We start from the raw sequence: 27363 nt of genomic DNA, 5'->3' as shown, positions 1-27363 counted from the left end.
AACCACAAAGGTAACTTAAGATAGAATATGATCAACTAAAAAATGAGTGGTAGAGGGAAATGTAGAAGAAGAGGAATTATACTAATTTTATTATTGTTCCTTTCTGGGCATTAAAGAAACTGTCTAAAGAAATGGAGAATTAAAGAAATTATATAAACATATAGCTATAAAGGGAAATCACTAAGAAAAAAATTTTTAAGCCATAAGATGAAATATATTGTAAAACAAATAGGTCCATAGTGAAAGATATTTTAAGATATCAAATGGAAAGCATGACATAAAATAATAACATTAAATCCAAATACATTTATATTATCAATAAAAGTAAATGTGTTAAACTACCATATTAAAAGAAAAAAATACTGACTAGATCCTAAAGCAAAGACTACTTTTTGCAGTTATAAATGACACACCTAATAGACAGTGATTCAGAAAGGAAGAAAATTAGAAGCTGCGTCAGGATGTTGCAACTGAACATACAATAAAAATCAGCATCACGATTTTGATAACAGACAAGGTTGAACTGAGGACAAAATTTTAACCACTTCACAGTGATAAATAAACAGTTATGAATATCTGTGCATCACATAATGAAGCATCAACTATAATGAAAGGAGACAGAAGAATAGAAATATATTAAGAGTAGGAAATATTCATTGACCTCTTGGAATTGATGACGCACAAAGAGGGGGGAAATATACAAATTTAAATGAAATTGTTATTAGAGTAGTTCCAATAAATACTTCAAACCTGATACCTTGAACACAGAAACTATGGAACATTTCCCAAAAGGAACCACATATTAGGCCCTAAGGAAAACTTAAGAAAAATCTCCAATCTAGAAATAGTGCAAAAACACACTCTGACCAGGGACAAATTCTTAAATAGCCAAATAATTAAATAAAGAATGAAATAAACATCCAATGAGGAGTGATGGCTAATGAGTACAGGGTTTCTTTCAGGGACGACAAAAGTGTTCCAAAATTAGATTGTGGTGATGGTTGCACTACTCTGTGAATATGATAAAAACACTGAATTGTGAATTTTAAATGGATTAATTGTACAGTATGTGAATTATAACTCAAGCTGTTAAAAAAGGCTTAAGAATAATACAATTAGAAAAAAGCAATTCGATTCTAAAAACCCCATAAAATAGATAAACAATTATATAATATAATCAAGAAAAAATAGAGGAAAAATAACACAAAATAAGAAATAGAGGTAACATCCTACAGAAACAGAACTAATCCCCCTAAAAACACTAGGTCCGGATGTTTCCTTAGGAGAATTGCAACAAATCCTTAAAGTAATTTCAATTTCATCTACTTAAGACCATAGAAAAGGAAACTTTCTAATTATTTTTTATAAAATGAGCATAAGATTGTACCAAATTCACAAAAGATTAAAAAATGTTTAACACATTTTTGAAGAAGGACTTTTCTTTTAATTAAGAAAAATACAGGGGCTGGCCAGTGGCTGAGTGGTTAAGTTTGCCCACTCTGCTTCCGTGGCCGAGGGTTTCACCAGTTCGGATCCTGGCTGCAGAAATGGCACCGCTCATCAGGCCATGCTGAGGCAGGCGTCCCACATGCCACAACTAGAAGGACCCACAACTAAAAATACACAACTATGTACCAGGGGGCTTTGGGGAGAAAAAGGAAAAAATAAAATCTTAAAAAAAAAGTTATAGGGAATAGATTCTTAATCTGGGTGTGAGGGTATTCCCAAACCATATAAAAAACAATAAATTTGATTGCATGAAAATTTTAAACATCTACAGAGCGAAACAAAGTTAAAAGACAAGTGACAGACTGAGAGAAATATATGTCACACCTAAATCAGACCAAGGACACTGGACAAAGACGTGGAGATACGAGGTGGGTGGAGTGTTTAAGCTGACAGTTTCATGTCACCCACATATAGGAAACACGGTTTCCCACGTCATGTCCCCCAAAATAAATTAGGTGATGGGATTTGGGTATTTTCTTCTCTAGGTTTTCCTAAAATTTTCCAATTTTTTACAATGATCGCGAGTTACATTTCTAATTAAAATCTTTGAAATTCCTTAACAACTAAAAAGTCTGGCCTGCTTTATATTGTTCCCTGTTTGGAGTGTTAATGTTCCACCAGCTTTGCTTTAGGTTTATGGCGGGGAGGGACCGGGGTTTTAGCCTCCTTTGTGTCACCACGATACCCATTGCAGAAGTGAGTCCTTACAGATGTTAACAAGGAAATAATCACAGATTGGCTAAAACAACACTGATCCTGTAGGTGTGGAAGATTTGCCTGCCAACACGTGAGCACCTTACACTTCCTCATTACACACTTCTCCCTAGCCTCTATCCTAGTTCCAAGCGCATCACTCACTCCATCAGGCCATTACAAATGACACGCAAGAATTCATTCCTGGCGCGCGCGTCAGCGCACTCCCGCGCCTCCACGTCTGTAGCCGGCCTGGGAACGCCCCCGCCCCGCCCCGCGGCTTGTTGTGTTGTCATCACGTGGCCGGGGCGGGCCCTGACGTCAGGGGCAGGGGAGGGACTGCGCAGGCGCAGAAAAGGGGGCGGGGGACTCGGCTTGTTGTGTTGCTGCCCGAGAACCAAAGACGGTCCTGCTGCAGCCGCAGCTCTTCCAGCCGCCCGACGATGTCGTCGCATTTAGTAGAGCAGCCGCCGCCTCTGCATAACAACAACAACAACTGCGAGGAAGGTGAACAGTCTCTGCCCCCGCCAGCCGGCCTCAACAGTGAGTGCGGGGCCGGCGGGCTCGGTGAAGGGGATGGGGGAGGAGGAGCTGCTCGGGCCGCCGCTGCCAGCTCCGCGCGGGGGGCGGGAGGAGAAGGCAGCCCATTGGTCGAGGTCGAGGATGTGAGGGTGACTGACAGTTCCCGTCACCTGTCAGGAGGAACTGCTCCTGTCTTCCCTTTGACCTGTCTCCCCTTCCTCCCGGGGTTTTGGGTGGGGGACTGCTGGGGTTCCCTGGCGGGGAGGGCGGGGGGTTGGGAAGAGAATGGGGACGAGCCGATCCCACCTGTGGTGGGCCCTTGAGCGGAGCCAATCCGGGCGTGGGGGGCGGGCCTTGGGCGCGGGGAGGGAGGGTGGGCGGAGCGGGCGGCGGACGGTACGTGGGCAGGGATGGGGACGTGCGGCGGGGACGCCGGGGGATGGACGCGGGCGGCCGGCCGAGGGGAGGGGGCGGCCGAGGGATGGCGGGTGGTCAGGTGTGCGGCGGGCCTGGGGCCGATCCCGCTGACCCCACCTCGCTGGTCCGTCTTTCCCTAGGGCTCGAACGAGAGCCCTCTTGTCTCGGTCCTTTGTTAGCACGGGCTGGCCAGGAAAATCATTTGGTAATTTAGTGGTTACTTGTATCACGGACGGGGGTGGGGGGAGGAGGCTATGCTACTTTTTTTTTTTTTTGAGATTTTTCAGAGTTGCTCAAGTATCTTTTTTTTTTTTTTTTGAAACGATGGGGTTGTGTGCCATGTAAACCTGTTTATGAACAGCCTCTTGAGCCATCCAAGATTGCACAAATCACGGAGTCTGGGGCAATGAATTTTCAGAAACAGCGGTTAAAAAGACACACAGGCGATTCAAAGTTAATGGACAGTGTTGAGTTACGATCAACTACAGTTGCTTTTCATAACATTCTGATGCCGAAACATCTTGTCGGATGGTTGTTCCCAGTTGTCTTTACAGCTCTGTGTCTTGAGTAGGTTCTTGCCTAACCTATCCGTAATTCATCTCACGAAAGAGGTCGCTGGGACAGTTAGCATACGGCCAGATGAAATAGTTTAAAAATCATTTGGCTGCTTAAATGACATTTAAAGGCGCTGCAATGTCTTTCTTAAGAGGGAGGTGTTCAAACATGGCCTAAAGATTATTTTGAGAAGAGAGTTTCTGTCCTCCCAAGATGGGCATAGAATTAAAGTATTTTAAGATGTTATCATTGCTTATTGCTGCTGCTCCTTTTTCTTGATGGATAAATTCCTTAAATGCTGACTTTTTAAAAATTTTGTCTATTTTATGTTCTAGAATGTAAGATTTATATATTTCCCACAGTAAATTGGGATTAATTTGTGTCTTTAAATGTTATTTGCTTCACATATTAATATGCACTTTTAAATTATTTCCCCGGTTTTAGCATACTCTTAGAAGCATGAGATTTGAGAATGGGAAGAGACTTTAGAGATGACAGTCCCCTGGTATTTACCGGTACAGAAACGGGTCTAGAGTAAAGTGTGTTGTCCAGGTTTGCAGCAGGCTAGGACGTAGAGCTGGGGTTTTACTTTCGCCGATCTAGTGCTCCTTTCAGGACGTGTCTTTTCAGTGGCCTAGAATCCCGATTATGTGTTTCTTATTCTTTCAGCATGTTATTCCGCCTAATGTACAGAGGTGACCTGCCTATCTCTTTCTAACATACTGTTTTTTAATTGTACTCAGTGTTTTCCTGTGATACTTATAAGTTAGCTATTTGGTTACTGTGTGCACGTGATTTCACAGAAAGCAAAGGAATTTTAATTTTCCTTTGACCATTCAACAAAAAAATGGGGTTGAGCCAAATGTGACTGTTTATCTCCGAATCTGACACACCTATGAAGCGGTTGATGTCCTTGCCAGTCAGTTTCTGCTACGTTCATATGAACTCTTACAGAAGTGCAAGAGCGCTCAGCCTGTGTGTGATACCAAAATGTGGCTTTTTGGGAAATCTGCTAGATAGGAAGTTTTCTATTTGGTGTAGAGTAAGCTTTTAAAAGTGACTGAAAAGCTTCTAGATAGTGCCATATTTCGTTCCTCCGCTCTTGCCTTTGACTGTTTTTTTTTTATTTTAGCTTATTATACGACACCAGACTGAACAAAACAAGAAGGCTTATTGATTCCTTCAAGTGATTTTTGAGCACTGAGCAAAACAACTTATTCAGGCGTCTAATACTATCCAAATTGCTGATAAGTTGAAGCTCTTTGTTGGGTAAAGTTGCACAACTAAGAAAAACAGGAGATGAACTCATTGTCCAGATTATCTCTGGCTTGGGATTTTATCTTTGGCTCAGGGGTCAAAGCAGAATTTTAATAGCAAGTTATTGAAATACTTGGAATAATGAAACCTTTCTCTAATTTTTTTCTTTTTTTAGTTTACCGTTGTAGGGGGGACTGTAGACTTTCATTACAAATTAGTGGACAAACATCTGAACTACGTCCAAAGTTAAAAGGGTGTTTTCCAGTTTCCACTTGTTAGTTTTATTCCTGAAAAAACTATCAAGTTACTTAAGAATATTTGTATTGGACATTTGTGTGACAAAATTTTCTCAGTAATAAAAGAAAAATCATGGTAGTAGAATTTTTTTTATTGTTTAATGTGGGAAGAACAGCCTTTTTCTTGTTAAACATCTTCAACCATGATGTGCTTGCTTCCTCACTGTGGCAAGAAGGCTTTTAAGGCTATGACACGTGAAACTTCACTGCCTTGTGATACTGTTTTGAATACATAAGTAACTGGTGTGCACGTACCTAATTGTGCAAAACAACAAACTGTTTTTAGAAGGAGGTCAGTGACAGTTCTTGGTCTGGATTCCAGCATCAGGTACTTGAAATAAAATAAAGGCTTTCAGGAAAAAAGATAAGACATCATGACATGTGTTACCCCTAGTTAGGGTGAGTTACACGTGGGACCTTGCAAAGTTGGGGAAAAAATGAGAAATTCTCTTTTTCCTTCTCTCTCCTCCGCCATCCCCTCGCTGTCCCAGTCGCCTTCTTGCAGGAAGATTGAACTCGTGATTATTTAACTATCAAGAATATATACAGCATGCAGTCATGAATGCCGTCACAGTTACTGGACCAGCCTTCATGATGTGCTATATTAGAGAGTGTAGAGGAATGCTTCTCTGCATCTCTTAGCAATTCTCAAAGACTTAAACGAGAGAACGTCTCCTGTATTGTGTATATGTACAGTCTGGCCTAGGAAAACAGGTTTCAGTGTGTTAAGTAGTCTTTTAATATAACAGAGAGAGCCTCCAGTTTTTAATTTTAAAGCGTCATAGGAAGACAGTTCACTCAGATTGTTTTCCATGTTGTACTGCTTGGACAGCACACTCCTCGTGTCTTGCCTTGTTTCCTTTTCAAGTAAAAAGGGACATTGTGAAGATTAGTAGAGTTAGAACATCAAGAAATTCTGAGGCTGTAAATCAGGAATGAAGTAGGTAATGAGAAAAAGGCATGTGTAGTTCCTCTATAGAGAAAGACCAGTTTACTTTTTTCCATTTTACTCAAAAGATAAAGTGAATATGTAACCCCTTAATGAATATCTGTGTCCTGACTTCCTCTGCAGAAATACCCATAGATGATATTTCTGGAAGAGAGTTATTGAGTTAAAGGAAATCTACCTTTTTAAGGCTCCTAATACATATTGCTAAATCACCCTCTAGAATGTTCCCGGAAGCCCTAGTTGTAATAACCAGATATTAGAAACAGTCATTTGGGTAATGATTAACCACTGCTGTTTGGATGATCGGTAAAGATGGGACATCTTTATGGTGGGATGCAGTGCACTTGTTCAGAAGAGGGGAGTAAGGCAGTGTATATAGACGTAGAAAGATATCTATAAGCTGTTAGGTAAGAAGCACTATTTACAGAAAAATATGTATAGTACGGTTCCTTTTTTTTGTAAAAATGAAAGCAAAACAATTATATTTTATTGGAAAAACTCTGGAAGTCTACATATGAAACTTTTAAAAGTGGTTTTCTTTGGGAGTAGGTATGGGAGGTTGAGAAGATATTTTTGCTTATGTTTACATTCTTAAGGAATGCATTAATTTTGCAATAACAAATGTTTTTTAAAAGATACGGAGTATAATTATAATAGTAATAACACAGAACTTACCATGTACTGGAGACTTTTCTTACTTTTCTATGTGTTTTATTCAGTTCATCCTCCTAAGGATGAGGTATGAAGTAGATAAAATTTTTTTTTTCCTATGTGAAGGCAACAGTCCTTTTTTATTGAGATATAATCAACATAGAATATTATATTAGTTTCAGGCATACAGCATAATGATTTAACTTTGTATGTATTGCAGAATGATTACCACACTAAGTCTAGTTAACATCTGTCACCACACAGTTACAAACTTTTTTTCTTGTGATGAGAACTTTTAAGATCTTCTCTCTTAGCAACTTCCAAATATACAAGACAGTATTGTTCACTATAGTCACCTTGCTCTACGTGACGTCCCCAGGACTTATGTATCTAATAACTGGAAGTTTGTATCTTTTGACCTCCTTCAGGTAGATACAGTTGTTATCCCTGTTTTACAGATGAGAAAACTGAGATGCAGAGAGCTCAAGGAACCTGTCCGGGGTGTAACAGCTGCAAGCGATAGACTGGGAGTCTGGCTTTAGTCTGTGCTCTTACCCACTACACTAATATGTGCCAAATAAATGTCTGTCTTGAGAAGAAAAGCCTTCAGTTCTGCTCTAGAGTGTGAGGGCAATTACAGAGATCTCTTCTGCTAAGCCCTTCTCCCTCTGCCTCCTCGAGTTCCAAGGTTATGATTGCTTACGTATTTTTAATGCGGAAACTAGGATTTAGATACTTGTTTGGAAGTCCTTCAAAAAAGGAAGGTCCAGAAAACCTGATACCATTACAGCCTTTTTCTTCTTGATCAGCTACTTTAAGGGAATGTTAGCTGTGTTGTAGGGCAGCCTGGCTTCCTCAGGGACCCATCTGGAACTCCTGGTTCCTTAGTTCTGCTTTTGCCAGAGCAGCTCCCACCTTTGGTTTGTTTTTGCTCATGGTACACATGGAGCTTCTGTACCAGAGAACTGATCCTATTGCTTTAAAATAAGTTTGCCCATCCTGGAAACAGTGGGACTAGAGAAAACAGTTTAGATATAGCTCTGTCTCTCTTTCCCGTTAAGAGTATTTTGCAGAGCTCCAAATTTAGGGATGCTTTTACTATATTTCTTATACACACCCGGAGCACTCCAAATATTTAGTTAAATTCCCTTTGGTGTTAGATCTGTCTTAGCTGTGCTTGTTGCGTTTGTTAATCCATTTTGAGTTCTATCTAGTCTTTGTCCATTTTGTGTAGCTAGAATGAGACCACGGAGATGTCATATGACTATGCTGTTTGGCAGTTTAGTCCCAAAGAATTGATGGTGACTAAGAGACTGTGATAACGACTGAGACTGCCTTAGAGGGAAAGAAGGGAAGGGTAATTTCATTTTTATTTAGCCAACGTTGTTCTAAGTACTTTACAAATAGAAAGTCGTTGACCAGTGTGTAGCGAGCATCTCCTGTTTACTAGGCACTTTACCTATGTTCCTATTGTTCATCCTCCCAGCAACTCTGGGAGGTAGGCACCATGATATGGTCTGTTTTACAGATGAGGAAGCTGAAGGTCAGAGGGCAGACAGACAGACAGTGGTGGAGTCAGATTTCCAAGCAGGCCTGCCTTTGAGCTTATCTGGAATAGTCGTCACCTCCTTAAGAGTGCGTGTTAGGCTCTGAGCCTGTCGTGGTGATTGTTCTGGTTTACTGACCGAGAGCTCTTGAGCCACAGAACTCTCTGTCTCTTCTGCTGGGAGTCGAGAGGAATGGCCCGCCACCCTGCTTGATTACATTTTCTAAAACAATATTTGTTGTAAGGAATGGAAATGAGGAAAAAATACACCACTGTCTCTATCTGTTGTGAAGTTGGTTCATTGGCTACTGTTATAAAATTAAAGCACCTTAATGTGTTCAGCAAACTCATTGAGCCAATAAATATTTTGAAGACTTATCCAGATTACCAAGGCCACCTCCCCTTTCCTGTGGCTCCACCCCTTCAACTGTTGGCCTGAGAAAACTTGAGTGTCCCTCTGACAGGTGCACAGTTGTCTCTCCCCTTCAACCAACAAGGCTGAATGAAAACTCTAGGAAGTTAGGAACTCGTGGGAGAGAAGAGAGAGAAGACAAGTTTGCAAGGTATGGTTCATGCATAGGGAAAGGAGAGAGAATAGAAAGAGTGAGGTGTAAAGGAATGAAGAAACTGCTTTGTGAGATAGAGGTAAAGCTTTTTCAGAAATTTTAGCGTTATCACCTGACTTAGTTAAGAGCCAGCTGCGTTAATTTTATGCTCCAGATTTGTACACAAACTGAAATTTTTATGATTGTAGTTAAGTTTCCTCTCTAGGAGCTTCTCAGTTGTTTGTGCTTGTTAAGACGTTGTTAACTTACTTAGGTGAGCTTTAGGAAGTTTCTAGGCCTTATGGGTATTTCATTTGTGGAGAGGATACAGCTAAATAGCTGAGGTAGACTATGGAAAAAATATGTAACAAACATATTAAAGGTAAGTAGCCTGTCTGGTAATAAAGTAGCTATTTATTTTTTCAAAAGCCACCTCAAAGTTTTTAGTAAAGTGTTTATTGTTTATAAACTAAGCTTTAACCAGAGAGAAAAATTGGCTGAAAGACACGTTTTCTAAGATACCGGTTTTAGAATTCCAGCTTCTTGTAAGTTGGCTGATTACATGAGCTACTTCAGGAACAGAACCATATAGGTTTTTAGACTTTTGTTGCTCCTTGTTTATTTTCTTCAGGATGGTTTTACATTTGGTTTGAGCCGACTCAGAATTTTTATCAGAAATCGCCATGTTCGCATCTGTGTGCACATGACAGATTTGGTTCTGCTGTGGGTAACTTAAGTTATCTGACTTGCCCAACAGGTTCCTGGGTGGAGCTGCCCATGAACAGCAGCAACGGCAACGATAATGGCAATGGGAAGAACGGAGGGCTAGAGCACGTACCGTCCTCATCCTCCATCCACAATGGAGACATGGAGAAGATTCTTTTGGATGCACAACACGAATCAGGACAGAGTAGTTCAAGGGCCAGTTCTCACTGTGACAGGTAAGTGAGATCCACGTTTTGGTAGAATTTGGAAAACAGTTGGGTTACAAGTTGATTCCCATTAGAAAAAGTAAATGGCTTATGTCTTCATTTAACAAAATATGACTCCTGATTTATTGCAGCATGTGTGTTTAAATCAGACAGCCAATTGACAAGCACTTGAGTGCCCACTGTTTTTCCCCAGATCAAATCAGTTTCCTGATTCAGATTGTGTCATTTTTAGATGTTTATAAGTTTAAAAGTCAGTAGCATAGAATGAATGTAACTTTCTCCCCTTCTTCTGTGTGTCCCTGTTTGACAGATCACATACTGCCTTGAATACAGTTATCTCTGTATATATCTCCTCCCTTCTACATGGTGAGGCTCCAGAAGGCAGGGGTCCTATAGCATCTCCTTCGTACGCTTGACAGCAGTGGTGCCGGCATGTAGTAGACACTAGGAAACGTTTGCATCACAGGTGCTGCAGGTCGATTCAAATGATAGCAGTGTTTTCACGGTGGAAGCACCAGCCGAGGTCTGTAAAGGTAGTTAGTTCTGAAGGCCGTTCCAGTTCCTCAGAGGAAGTTTTATTTCAGATTTGATTTTTGTGTATTTGACTTGAGGAAACTAATTCCGCTGATTAAGGACTGCTTATGGTGAAAGAGTAAGAATACAGAGATAAGCATGAGGAGAATGAAACCAAATTGTTAGTTTATTTTTCAGTATAATCTTTTCTTTTTTTCTGAGAGACTAGGTATTAAATGGCACAGAGGTGTATTTAACAGTTCTTAGACCAGTGACAGCCATACTGTTGGCATTGTGGGGTACTGGATGATCTCCTGGTTAATTAAGAGTTAACTGATATTAGCCGTGGAGAAAATGCAGATACACAGGAAAAACATTAAGGAAGTATTCGAAAATGTGAACAGTGCTTATCTCTAGGGGCTGGAACTATAGACATTTTTCTTCTTGCGAATATTTTTGTATTGTAAAAGTTGTGTATGTGTATCACATATTATTAGTTACCGGAAAAAATATGAAAGGAGAAACCACAGGTCAGTCGTGTTCTTGGTTCCTGCGTGTCTTCCGGTCCACGGATGTCGGCGAGGCAGCAGAGGACGGCTCGGACGGCTCTGGCGCCCTGTGCGCTCCCACCACCCCGTCTCATCTCTGACTTGTCCCTGTGCTGCTTAAGAGCCTGGGATGGCTCTTGTCATAAGCAGAAGCAGAGCAGATGGCTCTTTCTGAGCAGCTTGTCCTTCGTGTTCATTCCAGTAGCTACTGCCTTAGTCTGTGAGAATGAAGTTTATATGTTACTTTTCATTTATATTATAGGACTCGCTGATGGGTTTCTGAAGTTTTCTGCTTGTTGTGGGCTTGTTGATAAGGATTTTACTATACATTCAAGTACCTGACCCTCGATTATTGGTACCATTTGTCCCTTAACCTGTTGTTCACTTGGTGCTGTGACCGAGCAGGGCACAGGTCACCTGCTTGCGTCTCTGGTCCTCATACTTCTTTTAAGGTTGCCGTTAACCTTGTGATCGAATATGAATTCACCTTGCCATGATTATGTTAAAGTTAGGTTTCTAAACATGTGGAGAAGGTATTGCCAGTGCTTTTGGACACTTTCCTATCCCTCGGCTTATGTATCGTCAGGCTCTGGGTGCTCCAGCTTTCCGAGGAGGCCTGGAACTCCCGCTCCATAGTGCTCTCCCGGGATACCCGACTGACACGCTCTGACGTTGAAAAATGCCTTCACAGTTCATGCCGTTTGAATTGCCGTGCGTCTCTATATTCATAGTCGTTGAGAAGTGTTTCTTGTAGGAGGAATAGTTTTAGGATTGTTGGATATTAGTCCCAAAGCTAATTTATGTATATTTTCAATATAAAAATTATTCTGTAGACAATGTTTTTGTCGCCATGGTGGTGGTTAGAGGATAACCCCTGTGTGTTTTGCTTTGTGTCCCATCCTATTGGAGGAGTTTTCAGCCCACATACTAGATTCACCTGGGTAGCTTTTAAAAACACCAGCGGGCAGACTCCATCCCTAGAGATCCCCATTCTGTTGTCGGGTGGGGTAGAGCCTGAGAATAGTTTAAAAGCCCCCCAGCTGATCCTTATACGAGCCAGAGTTGAAGCTCTGATACATTCCAGATTGTTGGGAGTAGTAAACACTTCACCAGTGAACTGTTTAGTGTTTTTCTAAGTGAGATTGGTGCCGGTGGTGAAGAAGAGTGCACAAGTAGAGCCGGGCTTCTGTAGGATTCTCGACTTTGTCGTTCTCCTGCCTTGACGTGGTCCTGGCTGTGTAAAGCTGGCCCTCAACTCGATCTCTGGCTGTGAACCCAACAGTGTTATGGGCCTAACGACAGTAAACTGAGGACAAGGAGAGTGCCTTGTTCTGCTTGGTTCCTGTGCAATAGGCTGAAATTTCTAGTTCAAGACAAGAATTTTCTAAAGACATTAGTATGTTTGTTTGTTACAGAATCAGCTTTTCTCTTTTCCTATCCCCATTAAGAATCTCCTGTATCAGTTGTAATAGTCTGAGGCTCCTAGGCCTAACCAGTCAGATACATTTCTGGGGATCTTACTTAATTTTGAGTACATCTCGCCTGCATCTCCTTATATTAGCGTTGTACACAGGCTCTTGATCACTTTAACGGTTAATGTCTATTCCTTCAAGCAAGGTAAGTGTGGAGCGTTTCTCACCCCTGCTTGAATTTAGATTTGCCCCGGAAGATGGGGTGTGTAGTGAAAGATCTAGCAACTTGCTGTGGTTACACAAGCAATCACTGATAAAGCTGAGAGAGCTTAGCACGTTGTATCCATCTGTTGCGTCAAGTACAGTTTGTGACCATGTGTTTCGGTCTAAAAATTTATCGTAAATTTTTGTAGTTCTGGGAGTATATTTCGTACTTTTCATTATAGGTTGTATATTCTTATATAAGCTTATATAATTCCCTCTGAAATATCTCAGAGCAAATATTTCTGAAATAAATAGAATAGTCATTCTCAAACTATTTGGTCTTAGTACATCTTTATCCTCCAAAAAATTTTTAGGGACCCCAAAGATGTTTTGTTTATGCGGGTTACATATTTTAATATTTACTATATTAGATATTAAAACTAAGATAATTTAAAAATATGTATTCATTCAACAGTAACAAGCCCATTAGATTTTAACATAACTTTAAAAAATTTTTTTTTTCTTTTTTTTGAGGAAGATTAGCCCTGAGCTAACATCTGCCGCAAATCCTCCTCTTTTTGTTGAGGAAGACTGGCCCTGAGCTAATCTGTGCCCATCTTCCTCTACTTTATATATGGGATGCCTACCACAACATGGCTTGACAAGTGGTACCATGTCCGCACCCGGGCTCCAAACCAGCGAACCCCGGGCCACAAAAGGGGAACGTGGGAACTTAACCGCTGTGCCACCAGGCCAGCTTCTAACATAACTTTTTTAAATGAAAAATAACTATTTTCCCTAACCAAAAAAAGTTAGCAAGAATAGTGACATTACTTTTTGCAAATCTCTCTAATGTCTGCCTTAATAGAAAGCAGCTGGATTCTCATCGGCTCTTGCATTCGCTCTGTTGTGCCCCCACACATCACGGAGCCATCGGACAGTTTCACTATCCACTCGTGAGAGAATGAGAATGAAAACGGCAAATAAATCCTAACAGTATTATGGAGACAATTTTAACCTCGAAGACCCTGTGAAAGAGTCTTTGAGAACTGCTGGTGGTGAATTATTTAATGATGAAAGAACTTTGAGAAAAACAACCCCAAATTAGGTTTCTGAGTTTGAAGATCATTTTACCTTTATTGGAAAAGGAGTAAAAATAAGAAAATGTGACAGTCTTGTGTCTTCAGGTAATATTTCCTTTGAAAATTTATCATTGCAAAGGAATTCATCACCCCCAAAAATTCCAGGACATTTTGGGAGGAAGAGTGCGCAGTTTCATTTTTTCTTGTATAGGGTCATGATGCACTTTCTGATTTGCTGCTTTCTCAAAGCTGTGTTGCTGTAACTGTTCATTTCCAGTAGAAGCTAATTTATTTGACAAAATGAGCATTAAAACTAATGGCGAAATTCTTTCTTTTGTAGCCCTTCCCCACAAGAAGATGGGCAGATTATGTTTGATGTGGAAATGCACACCAGCAGGGACCATAGCTCTCAGGTATGTGTGTGTGTGTTTATTTTTCTGATTTACCATAAATAATTGGAAAAAATGCAAACCTCTAAGTAAGGATGTTTTTCTAAAATATATCGAAGAATAAGAAGACTTTAAAAAATAATTTGAAACTGCTTTAAGTTATTCAGTTTCTGATTTTGGAATTTATTTAGGATGATACAGTCCTTGTTATGCCCCTTTACAACTAAGAATTTGGAGCCCTGTAACCCTAAAAGAATTAGAAAATTTTTGTCTATAACGTATCATTCTAATATTCCAGGCTAGTTTCTTGAGTCTACAAATAGAAAACTGGGACAGATGTCTTATTTAAGGTCACAGAATAAATGAAAAGGAAGGTGGTTGTAGAACCAAGTATGAAAACTTTTTCTGCATCTGAAATCAAAGCACTGATTTTGACATGAATTTTTACAGCTAGAGAAAAAATTCATCTAAATTATGTGGGATTCTTTTAAGAAGATAAATATAGTTCACTAGGAGTTGACGTTGTTGGAAATATAGATGGATATAATATTGAAAGCTTACAAAGGTTTTATTATAAAACTTGTGATAAATAATTGTTGTTAATGATTTAGAGTGTTCATAGCCAGCCTTTAACTCTGTTGGTGTGTCAGGTCACCTAAGAGTGTCACGGTGCAAGTCCTTGAGAACAGGGACCATATCTGTTCTCCTAGGTTAAGGTGCTTGAAGAATATATGTCGAATGCATGTTGAAGTGAATTCTAACAGAACTTGGTTTTGTGGGTTCTCACTGTACAGCGTCCTGAATCCCTTTGCACTTGAAATATCTTGCATATGGTCTTGAATCCACCCGGTATTCTTTGTTTCAGAGGCTGCACAGCTTCTCCCTACTTTGTGCTCTATTTGTGCTGTTGTCTGGCGCCTAGAAAATCTGTGGGATGGAGTACCCCTTTGTTTTATGATGAGCTGTATACCACAGAGAAGCTTACAGTAGCAAGGCTCTTTTGTGGGAAGGTGTCTGACTGGAATTGTTGAGTTGCTAGCTTACATATGTCAGTTTTGCCATATGCAGTAAAACGTAGCTAATACAGAAGAAAGTATATAAAGTTTACAGGGCAAAAAGTGTACTAAGGAATCCCAAGATAGAGAAATGAAATTAACGTGGCCTTTCCTGAGGAAGATGGCCTCAATCTATATTGTTTTTTGGACAGACAAGTTGAAAATCTAGAGGAGCATTTTCCAAAATGTGTTTTGAGGAACATTTGCTCAATGGGAAGCTCCATAAGATAGTTCTGAAGTCAAATAAGTGGAAAATAATGCAGCCCCTGGGCTCCCTCACCCTCCCACTCCAGTAATCACCACATGTAGTAGCATATTCAGGGCTCTGACAGTTTCTGCAGTAAAGAAATATGTTTATTTAAACGAAGAATTTCCCAGGCTTATTTGATCTTAGACCTCTCTCCGCCTGCACACACACTTTTTTCCCGTAATAATCAACCTAACAATCCAGTGGAACACTTTCATAAGTGGTAGGTGTTCAGTCAGGCTTAACTCATAGTTGCGTTCACGTGGAATTCTGGAGCAGACCCTTTGCATCCTGGAATCCCAGAGGAGTCTGTGAAATTCAGGAGAGAAAATGTAAGAGTTTGGGCCCCTGCGTCAGGTTACGGTAGGCTGGCCAGTGTGACCGCTATTCAGAAACAAGTACCTAGAAGAACATTGTTATCATCAGGTGTTGGGTAAGTGATATTAGCAATGAGGTCAGTCATTTGAACAAGGTTACATTTTTGGAAAAGCATCTAGCTCCTATAAGAACAACGTTACACCTTTCAGAATAAGACTTCTAATAAGCGAGAAATCAGGTATGCTTTATTTAAACGTTCAAAAAGCCTTTTACGTTGCTTTTTTTAAATTGAAGAAATGATAATTTAAAAATTAATTACTTTAGGGTTTGGGAGGGTGGATTTTTTCATGAATGAGAAGAAAGCTTAGGATCAGGAAACAGTTAAAAATGGTTAACAAAGGTCTCCTACGGTACTTGCTCATGTTGAGTATTTTTGTATATGTCTATTTGAGGAATATATGACATTTTTAGCCTTTTTCAGGAGGAGGAAGGAAAGGCGCTAATTTTTATTAGATATATTCTAGGTACTAAATTTATTTATTAAAAAAAATGTTTTTCCACTTGTGGTGTTCTCAGTCCAGTAAAAGAGGTAGATACTATCCCCATGAACGATTGGGAAAGGGAGACTTGTCTTAATTGGGTTACTTATCTAAGATCACAGGACGACTGAGTGAGAGAGCCAGGATCGAAACCAGCGCCATCTGAGCCTGTGGCCCCTGCTTCTCCTCCTGAAGTCAGTCAGTGAATGGGGTTGATTGCAGGAGAGCTAATGAGGCCATGAGGATGGGCTCAAACATCTGGTGAGATGTGGAAGCCTAAGGTGTAATGCATTTAGGAAAAAGTCATTCGAACTATACTTTTAGCATGATAGTCCTCAAGAGTCTCAGTTTTGTAGCAGAGAATAGACTGTAGACTGTCTCTGGAAGGCATTTTGCAGTGTTTTGTTGGGACCAAAGAGGCCAGCATAGTGTTGGGGATCATTGGAAGACGATTCAAACAGAAAATGTCCTCGCTTTTCCCCCTTGTGAAACTGCGGTTTATCTGTGCGTGGACCACAGTGTGAAGTGTAATGTCCACGTTTAGAGACCTGAGAAGTGGAGGTGGGCCAGAGAAGGAAAATGTAAGTGATTAGAAGCTAAGGGACTTGCACATGAGAACAGGCTAAAAGGATCAGAGTCTTCTCTCGGAATAGATGGAGGTGGGGGGGAGAGGGTTATTGATTCAGTTGAAAGCATGAATCTGATTTAATTAGACTAAGTGCATTTTTACCATATTCCGGAATTCCAAGAACCAAAGACAATTTAAAACCTAAAACTGGCAAGATTAATAGAGGGAACCCAGGACAGTCGTAAATGAGGAGGGCCTCTGGTCCTTATTCTCAAGGTAGGCATTCTAGACTGATCTGGGGATTTTTTTTGAATAATAGTCCAAAGATAACTACTTTACTCAACTGAGAGAACATTACATCATCTTAAAAATTAAAGCAAAAAGTCTTATTACAATTTAATTCTCTTGGAAGGTATGAAATATGAACTTGTTCACAAATTTAAACCAAAATGTTTGAGCAGATTTAGAGAGAGACGCGTGACAGCCAAGATAGAAACTGTAAACTGAAGTGCCCTGCAGTGTTGGATGTAGTCAGATACAAACTGACTGATAAGTAAATTGTAACAATTTATTGTTTTTGATTTAGAATATTTTACTGCAGAGAGCCAACTCATGATTCTGAGTAGTAATCTCACTACCCAGTGGAAAAAGCTTAATCCTAAAGGCAACATTGCGTCATTCAGTGCAATTTGCCCAGTCCAGCAACCTAAATAAGAATGATGCCACCAGAGTAGCAAAAATCCACAGGGATTTTGCTTCATTTTGATGGTCTGGAGCTATAGATAGTCCCTTTTACTGTTGGAAGCTACACCTTCCTGGGGCAGCTTTTCATAGAGAGCTGGACCTGTGGAAAAGGACTCCTGTGGATGTGACAAGCTCTGTGTTTCATGACTGCCTGCTGAGAAGAATGAAAGCTCAGGTCAAAGAGTGAGTCCTGTTCAAACAAGATAACAAAACAGAACAGTTCTTAGTTCGGAGAGCCTTTGCTCTGAAGTCAGAGCATCACATTCCTCAAACCTGAATAAATAAAAAAGGCTGTGTCACTTTTAGGAATTTCTCGTTCCTGTGGGTTCTATTGAAAGAGAAGCTGTTGGAAATTTTGATTATTCTTGGCCTAAAACTGTAGGTTATCATTAGCAAGAAAAAAGGATTTTTTCTTATATTTAATATGAGAGATGTCAAATTCTGACTCAGGATAAAATAAATTGTTCCAAAGAACTTCTAGCTTAAGTAGTTTTGAATAAACCTTGGGAAATGTTTGGATACTGATTTGTCTAAAAAGTAGAGTCTCCTTCCGGGAGTAAAACCTTGCTTGAGAGCGGAGACTCCACAGACACGTTGCCTGGGTCTGAATGCTGACCCTGCTATGTGCTGCCTTCTGGAACCTCAGGCAGTTACATACTCAGTTTATGTCTCGGTTTCCTCATCAGTAAAGTGGAATACAGTCATTCATCGCTTAATGACGGGGATACATTTTGAGAAATGTGTCATTAGGCGATTTCATCATCGTGCGAATACCATAGAGTGTACTTCCACAAACCAGATGGTACAGCCTCCCACACACCTAGGCTGTGTGGTGCTTGTCTTAAGAGACCACCGTTGTGCATTTGGTCCCTCATTGACCAGGAAGGTCGTTGTGTGGTGCATGACTGTACTAATAGTTCCTACTTGTATAGCGTTGTTGCACGGTCAAAGTCAACGCATGAGAAGTGCTTGGAGTGAAGCTTGTCTCTTGATAAATACTTGATAAATACTATTATTATTTTTTCGTCATCACATCCCCTGGTTTATTTAATCATCACTTTATATTTGTTAGCATATGCTTTTTGCTATGTTTCCTTTTATTTTTAAATATGAAAATTTTTAAATACATTAAGAAGTAAAGAGAATATCACAATATTCCTCCATGTAGGCATCACCCAGATTCAGCAATTATCAGTATTTTCTGTGCTGTAGTTAGCACTATATCCCGAAATACACTTTTTTTGGGTTCATAGTCTGTGCTTAGATGTAACAACAGTGCAACTTACTCAAGTTCTTTGTAAGATATTAAATACTCTGATCCTAGATAATTTTGTCAGCCTTTTTAGGAAAAAAGCATATTTCTTACATAAAAATTACTGACACAGAACATCATGGTTTTCATCTATTTTGTCTAGGTTTGTCTTGTAGTAGGAAGACTTGGTCTTCCTTTTTTTGTTTTTTAAAGTTTGAATTCTTCTTTACAGTCAGAAGAAGAAGTTGTCGAAGGAGAGAAAGACGTTGATGCTTTGAAGAAAAGTGTAGACTGGGTGTCCAACTGGTCCAGTAGACCTGAAAACATCCCGCCTAAGTAAGTTCTGACGGGTTTCTTTTCAGTGGACACTGTGGATGTCGCTCACACTCTTGGGGCCAGGGGACCTATCACTCCCAAGGTGTTTTCAGCAAATGTGCTTCTGACACCTGCCTCTGAATTTCTTCCCCCAGGGAGTTCCACTTCAGGCACCCTAAACGTTCCGTGTCTTTAAGCATGAGGAAAAGTGGAGCCATGAAGAAAGGGGGTATTTTCTCCGCAGAATTTCTTAAGGTGTTCATTCCGTCTCTCTTCCTGTCGCATGTTTTGGCTTTGGGGCTTGGGTAAGTGCCAGTGAGCTCCCGAAGGCTCTTTCCTCTGCTTGATCCTTGTGTTGGATTTCCAGGGCTGAGAAATACACATCAAAGCAGTTTGTATTGTTTTGCTTTTAATGTTTTAGTGCGAATAGGGTGAACTTAGAAGAATTATCAAAGTTGATACACCTCTGGTAACTGGTAAGAATTTTTAATAGTAGAGTTTTTGTATTTGAAAAATAAGTTGTTCATGTTAAGCCCCTAAATGATCATTTTTAAGTGGACTTTTCTATGCTTGATTTTTCTTTTTGGGTTTTGTTGTTGTTTATAAATTACTCAAGATTAGCTACATTTTAAAGTAAACTAATCTTTAGTGTGTAAATATTTGGGTTGATATGAACATTTTTTTTCCCCAGATGGGAAAATACGCCATTTTATTGAATAGTCCTTGAATGAAACCAGTAAGTTGGTTGGGGGTGCTGTTTTTTTCTCTTTGGAGCATTTTCATTTATTCTTCTTAAATTGGCCCCACATTTACCTGTAATTCATTAATTTTTCAGGTATGTCTTTTCAATTCTTTTTTTTTTCTTGATTTTAACAATTGAGGAAGTATATTTCCGAAAGATTTTGGGAGTTAATCACTAGCTGTTAAGTTTTTGCAAGACCTATGGGTTATTCTCTTTAAGTATGTCCAGTGGGTCATTTCTGTATGCAATGGTGGGTCATCCCTTCTCTCCCCTTTAAGCAGCTCAGCATGTGGGAGAGATGTTCAGTCAGGAGCGTGGAAACACATATGGGACTTTCCCACACGCTGTGTCTTTCTGGTGCTTTATCTGCTTTTGTGATGGCCAGGACAGTGCTCACAGCAGAATGGAAGGCGTTTGTGGAGGACAGGGGTGTGTGCCTGCGGATGGGGTTGCTGTGGGGGGCGGGGCGCAGTTTAAGTTCCCCTACAGGATTGACTGCAGGAGTGAGCTTGCCCTCAAGAGGGTGGCTTTTGTACCTTGCAGTATCTCTTTCTTTCCTGAGTCTGCCGGCTGTGTCTCTTGCTGGCTTGTTAACCCTTGTTACAGATGAATGTAGAAAAAAGTTAAATGAATGTAAAAAAAAGTTGGTTGGTTTTATTACGCTGGGGGGTGGGGCTTGTTCCATAGTTTCCTTAACTTCACTTCTGCTTCTGTCATTTAAGGTAAAATACTTGTTTAGCATGGAAAGATAATGTTAGGCCCATAATCCTTAAGAGTTAAACTGTTAGTAAGAGCCCCCTTTGAAGCTCTGGCAGCTTTGTAATTTGGCTGTTACTATAGTTTGTATCTGGAATTTCACTAGAACTTGTTGTCCACCACAAAGGAACATCTCAGAAGAGGTTGGTTCAGCTTCCCTCTTCGAAGGATCTGCTGTCTCTGGCTTTCCTCCGTGTAATCGCTGACCCTGTGCTGTCCAGTCCTGCCTGATGAATAAACACAGTCGCATAACCCAGTTCGGCTGCTAGGGACTGGCAATCTCAGGGTGTTAGGAAATTGTGCACGTAGCCCTTAGAGCCTTTTCCAGGGACTGCAGAATTTAGGTTTTAAATACAGTTCAGCCTGTGGACAGGCTGGTGTAGAACTGTTGAAACGGATGAAACATGGTACACTCTTGTTTCCTTTCAGCATCTATATTGGAAAACGACTGAGCACACCTTCTGCCAGCACCTACTGAGGGAAAGAAAAGCCCTGGAGAAGCTTGTGACCTGTGAAGTGGTGTATTGTCACAGTAGTTTGTTTGAACTTGAGACCATTGTAAGCATGACCCAACCTGCCCCCTCTTTTTACATATCCAAGTTCCAGTAACTCTCAAATCCAGTATTTTATTCAAACTCTGTTGAGGCATTTTACTAACCTCATTCCCTTTTTGGCCTGTAAGACATTTTAGAATTTCCTAACAGAGTTTACTGTTGTTTAGAAATTGCAAGGGCTTCTTTTCCGCAGATGCCACCAGCAGATTATAATTTTGTCGACAATGCTACTGTCTCCTCTTAGTGCCACCACACTTAGACCTGCATCATTCCTGGTATAAATTTTACTCTTGCAAGATAACTACCATCTCTCTCTTAAAACCAGATCAGGTTAGCAAATGATCTAAAAGCTTTGTTGTTTTGTTTTTCAAGACAAAGACAAGCTTCCCTAAGCTTGAATTTATAATTATTAAAAAAGAAAACAAAAATGAAAAAAACAAAACACAAGAAAAAAATATCCTGGGCAATAAAAAATTATTTTAAACCAGCTTTGGAGCCACTTTTTGTCTAAGCCTCCTAATGGCGCCTTTTAATTTGTAGGAGGCCTCTATATCAATGATAGGTATGAAATAGAGTAAGAACTCAAATATGTCAGCAGTTTAATACTAGTATGTTGTAATGCTGTCTTTTCTATGGTGTAGAATCTTTATTTCTGATAAGGAACGTCTCAGGCCTAGAAATACATGAAATCGCTTTTGGGACTTGTGTGTGTGTTTGGTATTTTTATGTTTATTAGCTACATGTGAATTTTTCATGACTTTCTTTAAACTTTTTTTTATTTCTTTTTTTTTTCTAAGAAGAGGCTTTGGAATGAGTTCCAACATGTGGTATAAATACAGGCTTCTTGTTTTAGGAAGCATCCCTTATACTCTGAAGCCTTTAAACTCTGAAGATAATTGGTTCAGAGTTATTCCAAGCACTTGTGCAACTTTGAAAAACAGACTTGGTTTGTGGGAACAGTTGACAAGGTTCTGAAAAGATGCCATTTGTTTTCTTCTGATCTCTCCCTTTTCAGTGTTTACCGTACAATCTTCCCAAGGTGATTCCTGTGATTCCGCAGGCCCTGGTCCTTTTCTCACGTAGCCGTCTTTTAAGTTATGTTAAACTCTTGAAGTTCCAGAACACTCAGCAGTTTCCTTCAGTGATATACTTTTTTTGTTTGTTTGTTTTTAAAATGTGAAGCTTTAGGACCAAATTGTTAGAGAGCATCAGGATTACCAATTATTTCAAATAGATTTATTGGATTTCAGAACACGCAGCATGACTCCGAAGGATACCATTATATGTTTTATATATAAATAATTACTGTTTATGATAGAGACATTACTATTGAATATTTAGAGAACCATCGTTAATTTTAAAACTAGCGATCTATTCATTAAAGTGCAGCAGGTTGACTTGAGTAAGAACACTATGCCAGCCAGATTTGCCAGTTTGCAGAAATGAAGTCTCTTCTCTCTCACATCAAGTTTTGTAAAATTGATGTGTTATAGTGGAAAATAACATACAGATTAAACAGAAAAATTAATTTCTATCTTTTTTTAACAGTATAGCTGGCTATCTTTATGAAAGATGGTATATCCAAAATAGTTTTCTGAATTATTTTACTTTGTTTTTCTTTTAACATTTGATGTCTAAATAATTTTGGACATCTTTTTATTATACCTTGTCTCTATCTTGTTCTTAAACCTGGTAACACTTGATTTGCCTTCTAGAACCTATTTATTTCAAGTGTTCATATTTGAATTTCTTTGGGAAGAAAGTAAATCTGATGGCCCAGTGATTTTGAAAAGCCTGAATGAAATTGGAAAGGCTGGTAAAGTTAAGAGAACTAAGTAGCTAAACTGCTCTAATAGACAATTTGTATTACAATTGGTATCATGGCAGAGAAAAGTAAAATTTTACTTAAAATAAGAGCAACTTTTTCAAGCGACACCTTGCCCTCTTTTGAAATTCAGTAGCAATTCTGTCAGTGTAACTGAACTTGGGTGTATTTATGATTTTTTTTCAACATTGAAAATAAACTTAATTCTGCCCTTTTTCTTAAAATATCTGAAATTTTGGACTATTACTTAAAACAAGAATACAGGATCACAGTAGAACTTACCATAAGCTGAAATCATGCAGTATTTATTGATAGCCCTAACATATGGCATAGAGGTTTATGCTTCTACCCAGATTTGTGTTGAACGGAAACAGCTTATGTGATTGGAAAGGAGAATTCAACAATTAACAGTTGACATTTTAAGATTAATGTTTAAAAAGCTTTACACCTGTTTACAGTTTGGAGACTAAAAAGGTTTCATTTTTCTTATGTTTGATGAAAACTGGCTTAAAATATTTGTAAATAGAATCAAGAGGAAAACTGCACAAACTTGCACATTGACAAGTGCAACAATTTACTTTGATAGCAGTAAAAATATTTACAATTCTAAAAAATGAAAATTGAAGACTTAGCCAGTCAGATAAATTTTTAAGTGAACCAGTTGTTGAAATGATTGGAATTAACTGAGCCAAAGTGATTATGCATTCTTCATCTAGTTAGGTAGCACTTTGTATCATTATATACAGTTTACAATACATGTATAACTTGTAGCTATAAACATTTTGTGCCATTAAAGCTCTCACAAAACTTCTTCTGTCAGTCTATCATTTTATGTCACATGTGTCGCCTGGGAGTTTAGAGGACAGAGCCCTCGCCCATCTGCACAGAAGGTTTCCATCCTGGAGTTCCTCAGGTGCTGGAGTTGCTAAGTGTGCCATGCGCTGCACGAGTGAGTGAGCCTCCTACTCTCCCGAGACAGTCACCACATGATGTGATTTTGCATCAGAGAAGGGTGTGGAGAGCCATGGGTTCATGACATTCGGAGCATTTGTCCTGCCTGATAGCATCAGGACGTCATTCACAGAGGGGTGATACATTGAAAGACAAGTGCGTGTTCAACAAGCACAGAGGGGAGTGAAGAGCATGCCTGCAAAGGGAATGGCAGGAACTGCCAGGTGAAAATATATTCCGGAAGTAACATGAAGTTCCATGTGGCTGGAAAACAGTATGGTAGACAGGAAACTGAAAATATAGTTTACTGTTGATCCAAGTTGAAATTTATGTGCCCTTCTCGGGGTTGAACTTATTTCTTTGTGTAGTCGGTGGAATGCCTTTGAGGGGCTTATTTAAAGCAGGGAAATGATCGAAGACTTAAGTATTAGATGGTTACGAAAGAGTGAAGGAAAGAGTTCCAGAGGAACGGAGATGAGTCAGTTCTGTAGGTGAGGAGCAGGGGCCTGCCCCAGGCGGTGACTCGAAGGATTCCAGGGAAGATGGGCCAGGGTAGGGGTGTAGACGGGAGAGACAAAGCTGGAGTCAGTGGCGAGAAGATGATTTAGAGAAGAAGGCATGTGTGCTTTTCTTTGGCCTGAATATTTATTGATGCTGTTAACTGAGAAGGTAAGGACAAGAGGAGAAATGGAGTAGTAAGGGGGGAGAGATGATTTCAATTTCGAGGACATTGAACCTGGTTTGAACATAACCAGTGGACACTTTTATAGCACTAGATCTCAGGGGAAAGGTTGACGTGGAAATGAAACACTGGGACATATATGCGCATATATGTATAGTATGTAAACATTAGACCATGGGGAAAGAAGAAAGGAGGTAGCAGAATTGCAGTGAAGTCCAACATTTGAAGACTGAGCAGAAGAGAAACTCAAACGGTGAGTGCTGTAAACAGTATGATAGGAGAACCCCCCAAAAGAAGAGGACAAGACCGATCCTGTCAGAGTTAGTGGTTAAAGAGGGTGAGTTGAAGAGAAGCTTTTGAACTTGGCAGTTGAATCACTGCCCGTCTTTTCAAGAGCATTTCCTGTAAGAGCAGAAGAGGTCTTGGATAAGACTTTGTTGGTCAGTACAATGAATAGCAGGTAACAAAGCGTTGGCTTTTCTCGGTAAATTTGGAGATGAGGAAAATGAAGGGAAGGTTCCTAAGAGGAGACAGGAAGGTAGGATTGTTTCCTTAGATTGGGATATAGAGTAGGTTTGTAGCCTAGGGAAAGAGCGCAGAGGGAAGTATTAAAGACATGAGGGAGAAGATGCATAATGGAGTAAGATCCCGAGGGAGTAGGAGCGGTATAGGAAAGACTCAGAAAGGGGAGAGGGACTCGGAGCCATTAAAAGTTCACAAAACCCAAACGTTTATGATGGGAAATGAAGAGGTAGGTGAGAAAGGGTTGAGAGAACTGTTAGGAGTGGAGGAGTGGTAAGTTGAGGAATCCGTATCTGAGGGCCTCTGTTTTCTGCATGAAGGCTAGGTCTTTGAAGACAGATGGTTGTAGATGCTCAAGGAAGATGGGGCTCTTTTCTGTAGGTATTTCCTTATCTGAAAGGAGATCAGAACTAAAGCTGAGACTCTTAACATTGCTCCTGCCATGCCATTATTCCCCAGTACAACCAAAAGCATTGGTCAAGTCAGCGAGGCTGGAGGCCCGGCCGAGGCTCTACCACTTTTCAGCCTCGTCAACTCAACGCTTTTGGGTTTCAGCTGTCTCGAAAGGAACTAAATGAACTCTTCAGACTTATTTATTCTATAATTGCTGTTGGTAAATTATGGTTCAGTCTAAAAAGCAGGGTTGAGAATGGCTGAATTAGGTAGAGATGTTATGGGCATCTCGTCAGTATTACTTTATATTTGGTAGTGGAACAAGAATGGGTGTGTATTCTACATGTCTCCTTTGTGCCTCTTGGAAAATGGACCACGTTACTGAACCAGAATGCAGAGAAAAAGCTACAAATTCTGGATTTAGGTGAGCTAAGATGCCAAATCACAAATGATTACTCTTCAGTAAACCAGGAAACCCCATTCCTGACATTTTAATTTACATGTTTTAGCCCTGGGGTCATATATTGTACCTCTGCTTCCTGAGGGTATGAAGTTCAAAGTATTCCCACTTCGTAGACTAATTATAAAATTTAGCGAAATCTTTATTTAGAGAGTGTGGAGAACAATCTGTACAGATCACCGTGTCGTCATCTTTTACTATTATTTCTTACCTAGAAGGGTAGAAATACAAATAGAAACGCCATGAAATTAGTTTATAAATTCAAATCAAGGGGAAAACAGTTTTGCCAGAGGCCTCATTTCTCCGGGTGTGAGGACAGAAAGAGCTCATCAGAAGTTAATGGACAACAGCAAGTCCTATAAACAACTGAAAAGAGCATTTGAGTGAGTTTCAAAGGGTTTTAAATAATTGCTGATGGATGGCCAAGCTGCTGATCAATTCCTAGACTCAGGTGCGAATTTGGAGTTTGCCTCAGTGAAGCGGGATTGGAAACTTGGGGTGAGGGAGGTACGACTACAAGTCCTGTCAGAAATGATTCGGTTGCCCCTTAGTAAAAGGTGCACCTTCTCTGCAGTTTGCATCGTTCTTTGAAGTGCTCAACAAACAACTCCTTCATGTGAATTTTACCTTCACTCCACTTAGTGTCCTGTCCTCTACCCCCACTCCTAGCATGAGGAAGGAAAAATTGTGGATATTTTCAAAAAGGAAACAAACTGACAGTTGGGAAAAAAAAGAGCTACAACAGTGGTTCTGATGCACAGCCAGGATTGGGAATCACTGAAGCACGGGCGTCCGGGAGCGCGGCCCACAGCTCGCTCCAGCCTGATCTCTGCTGTGCCCCCGCCCGAGAAGTCCAGCTGCCTGGTGGATGTCGCCGTTCGAGTATCCACAGGCGTGTCAGACATCACATGCCCTGGACTCCTCTTGCCATCTCCCCTGCTCCCCCTTTCCTTCCATGCACCCCTCTTCTTATGTTGTCATTTTTGGAGAACACGACTATCCCTTCGATTGCACAAACCAGAAACTTGCCAGTTCTTCTCCATTCACACCTCATCAGTCACCATGGCCTGTTAATTTCACATGCAAAATCTCTGCTCCACCGTTTTTCCCACCTTCCACTGCCGTAACCCAGGCCACCCTTCCCTCCCCTGGATCACTGCGAGAGCTTCCTCTGTGGTCCCTGTGGCTCTCTGCTTTTCTCTCAGCAGCCACAGTTGTTCTAAAATACAAGTCTGATCATATCACTGTCACTTGAAACCCTTAAATGCTTCCCCATTGTCTTGAGGATAAAGTTTCCTGAAGTTGCTGCCAGGCCCTTCCTCATCAGGCCTGCTCATCTTCAGCCTCACCTCTCCTGTGGCTTCTCTCCCACCCTCTCCCCGACTTTGGTCAGACTGAACGTCTCTTCACGCTCTTCTAA

At 40.3% G+C, this 27363-nt stretch overlaps 1 protein-coding gene across 1 annotated transcript; it reads left to right on the top strand.

Moving 5' to 3' along the window:
* The first annotated feature begins 2486 nt into the window (after positions 1 to 2486).
* On the top strand, positions 2487 to 23745 carry BNIP3L (BCL2 interacting protein 3 like). Its single transcript, XM_014845398.3, has 6 exons — positions 2487 to 2745; positions 9698 to 9881; positions 13972 to 14044; positions 18976 to 19079; positions 19214 to 19363; positions 20986 to 23745. Exons 1-6 carry the CDS (start codon positions 2646 to 2648, stop codon positions 21032 to 21034), a joined length of 660 nt encoding a protein of 219 aa, XP_014700884.1. The 5' UTR covers positions 2487 to 2645; the 3' UTR covers positions 21035 to 23745.
* Positions 23746 to 27363: the final 3618 nt, after the last annotated feature.

The sequence above is a fragment of the Equus asinus genome, chromosome 3, assembly GCF_041296235.1.
Source record: "Equus asinus isolate D_3611 breed Donkey chromosome 3, EquAss-T2T_v2, whole genome shotgun sequence".
Lineage (NCBI taxonomy): Eukaryota > Metazoa > Chordata > Mammalia > Perissodactyla > Equidae > Equus > Equus asinus.
Note: the sequence above shows the minus strand (reverse complement) of the source record. Positions and strands in the feature narration are given on the sequence as shown.

Bases quoted from the DNA above. Each gene is read 5' to 3' on its own strand.
- BNIP3L (XM_014845398.3), top strand. From the start codon at position 2,646: ATGTCGTCGCATTTAGTAGAGCAGCCGCCGCCTCTGCATAACAACAAC. The intron at 19,080-19,213 runs GTAAGTTCTGAC...TTCTTCCCCCAG, and splicing joins CCTGAAAACATCCCGCCTAA to GGAGTTCCACTTCAGGCACC. The intron at 19,364-20,985 runs GTAAGTGCCAGT...GTTTCCTTTCAG, and splicing joins GTTTTGGCTTTGGGGCTTGG to CATCTATATTGGAAAACGAC.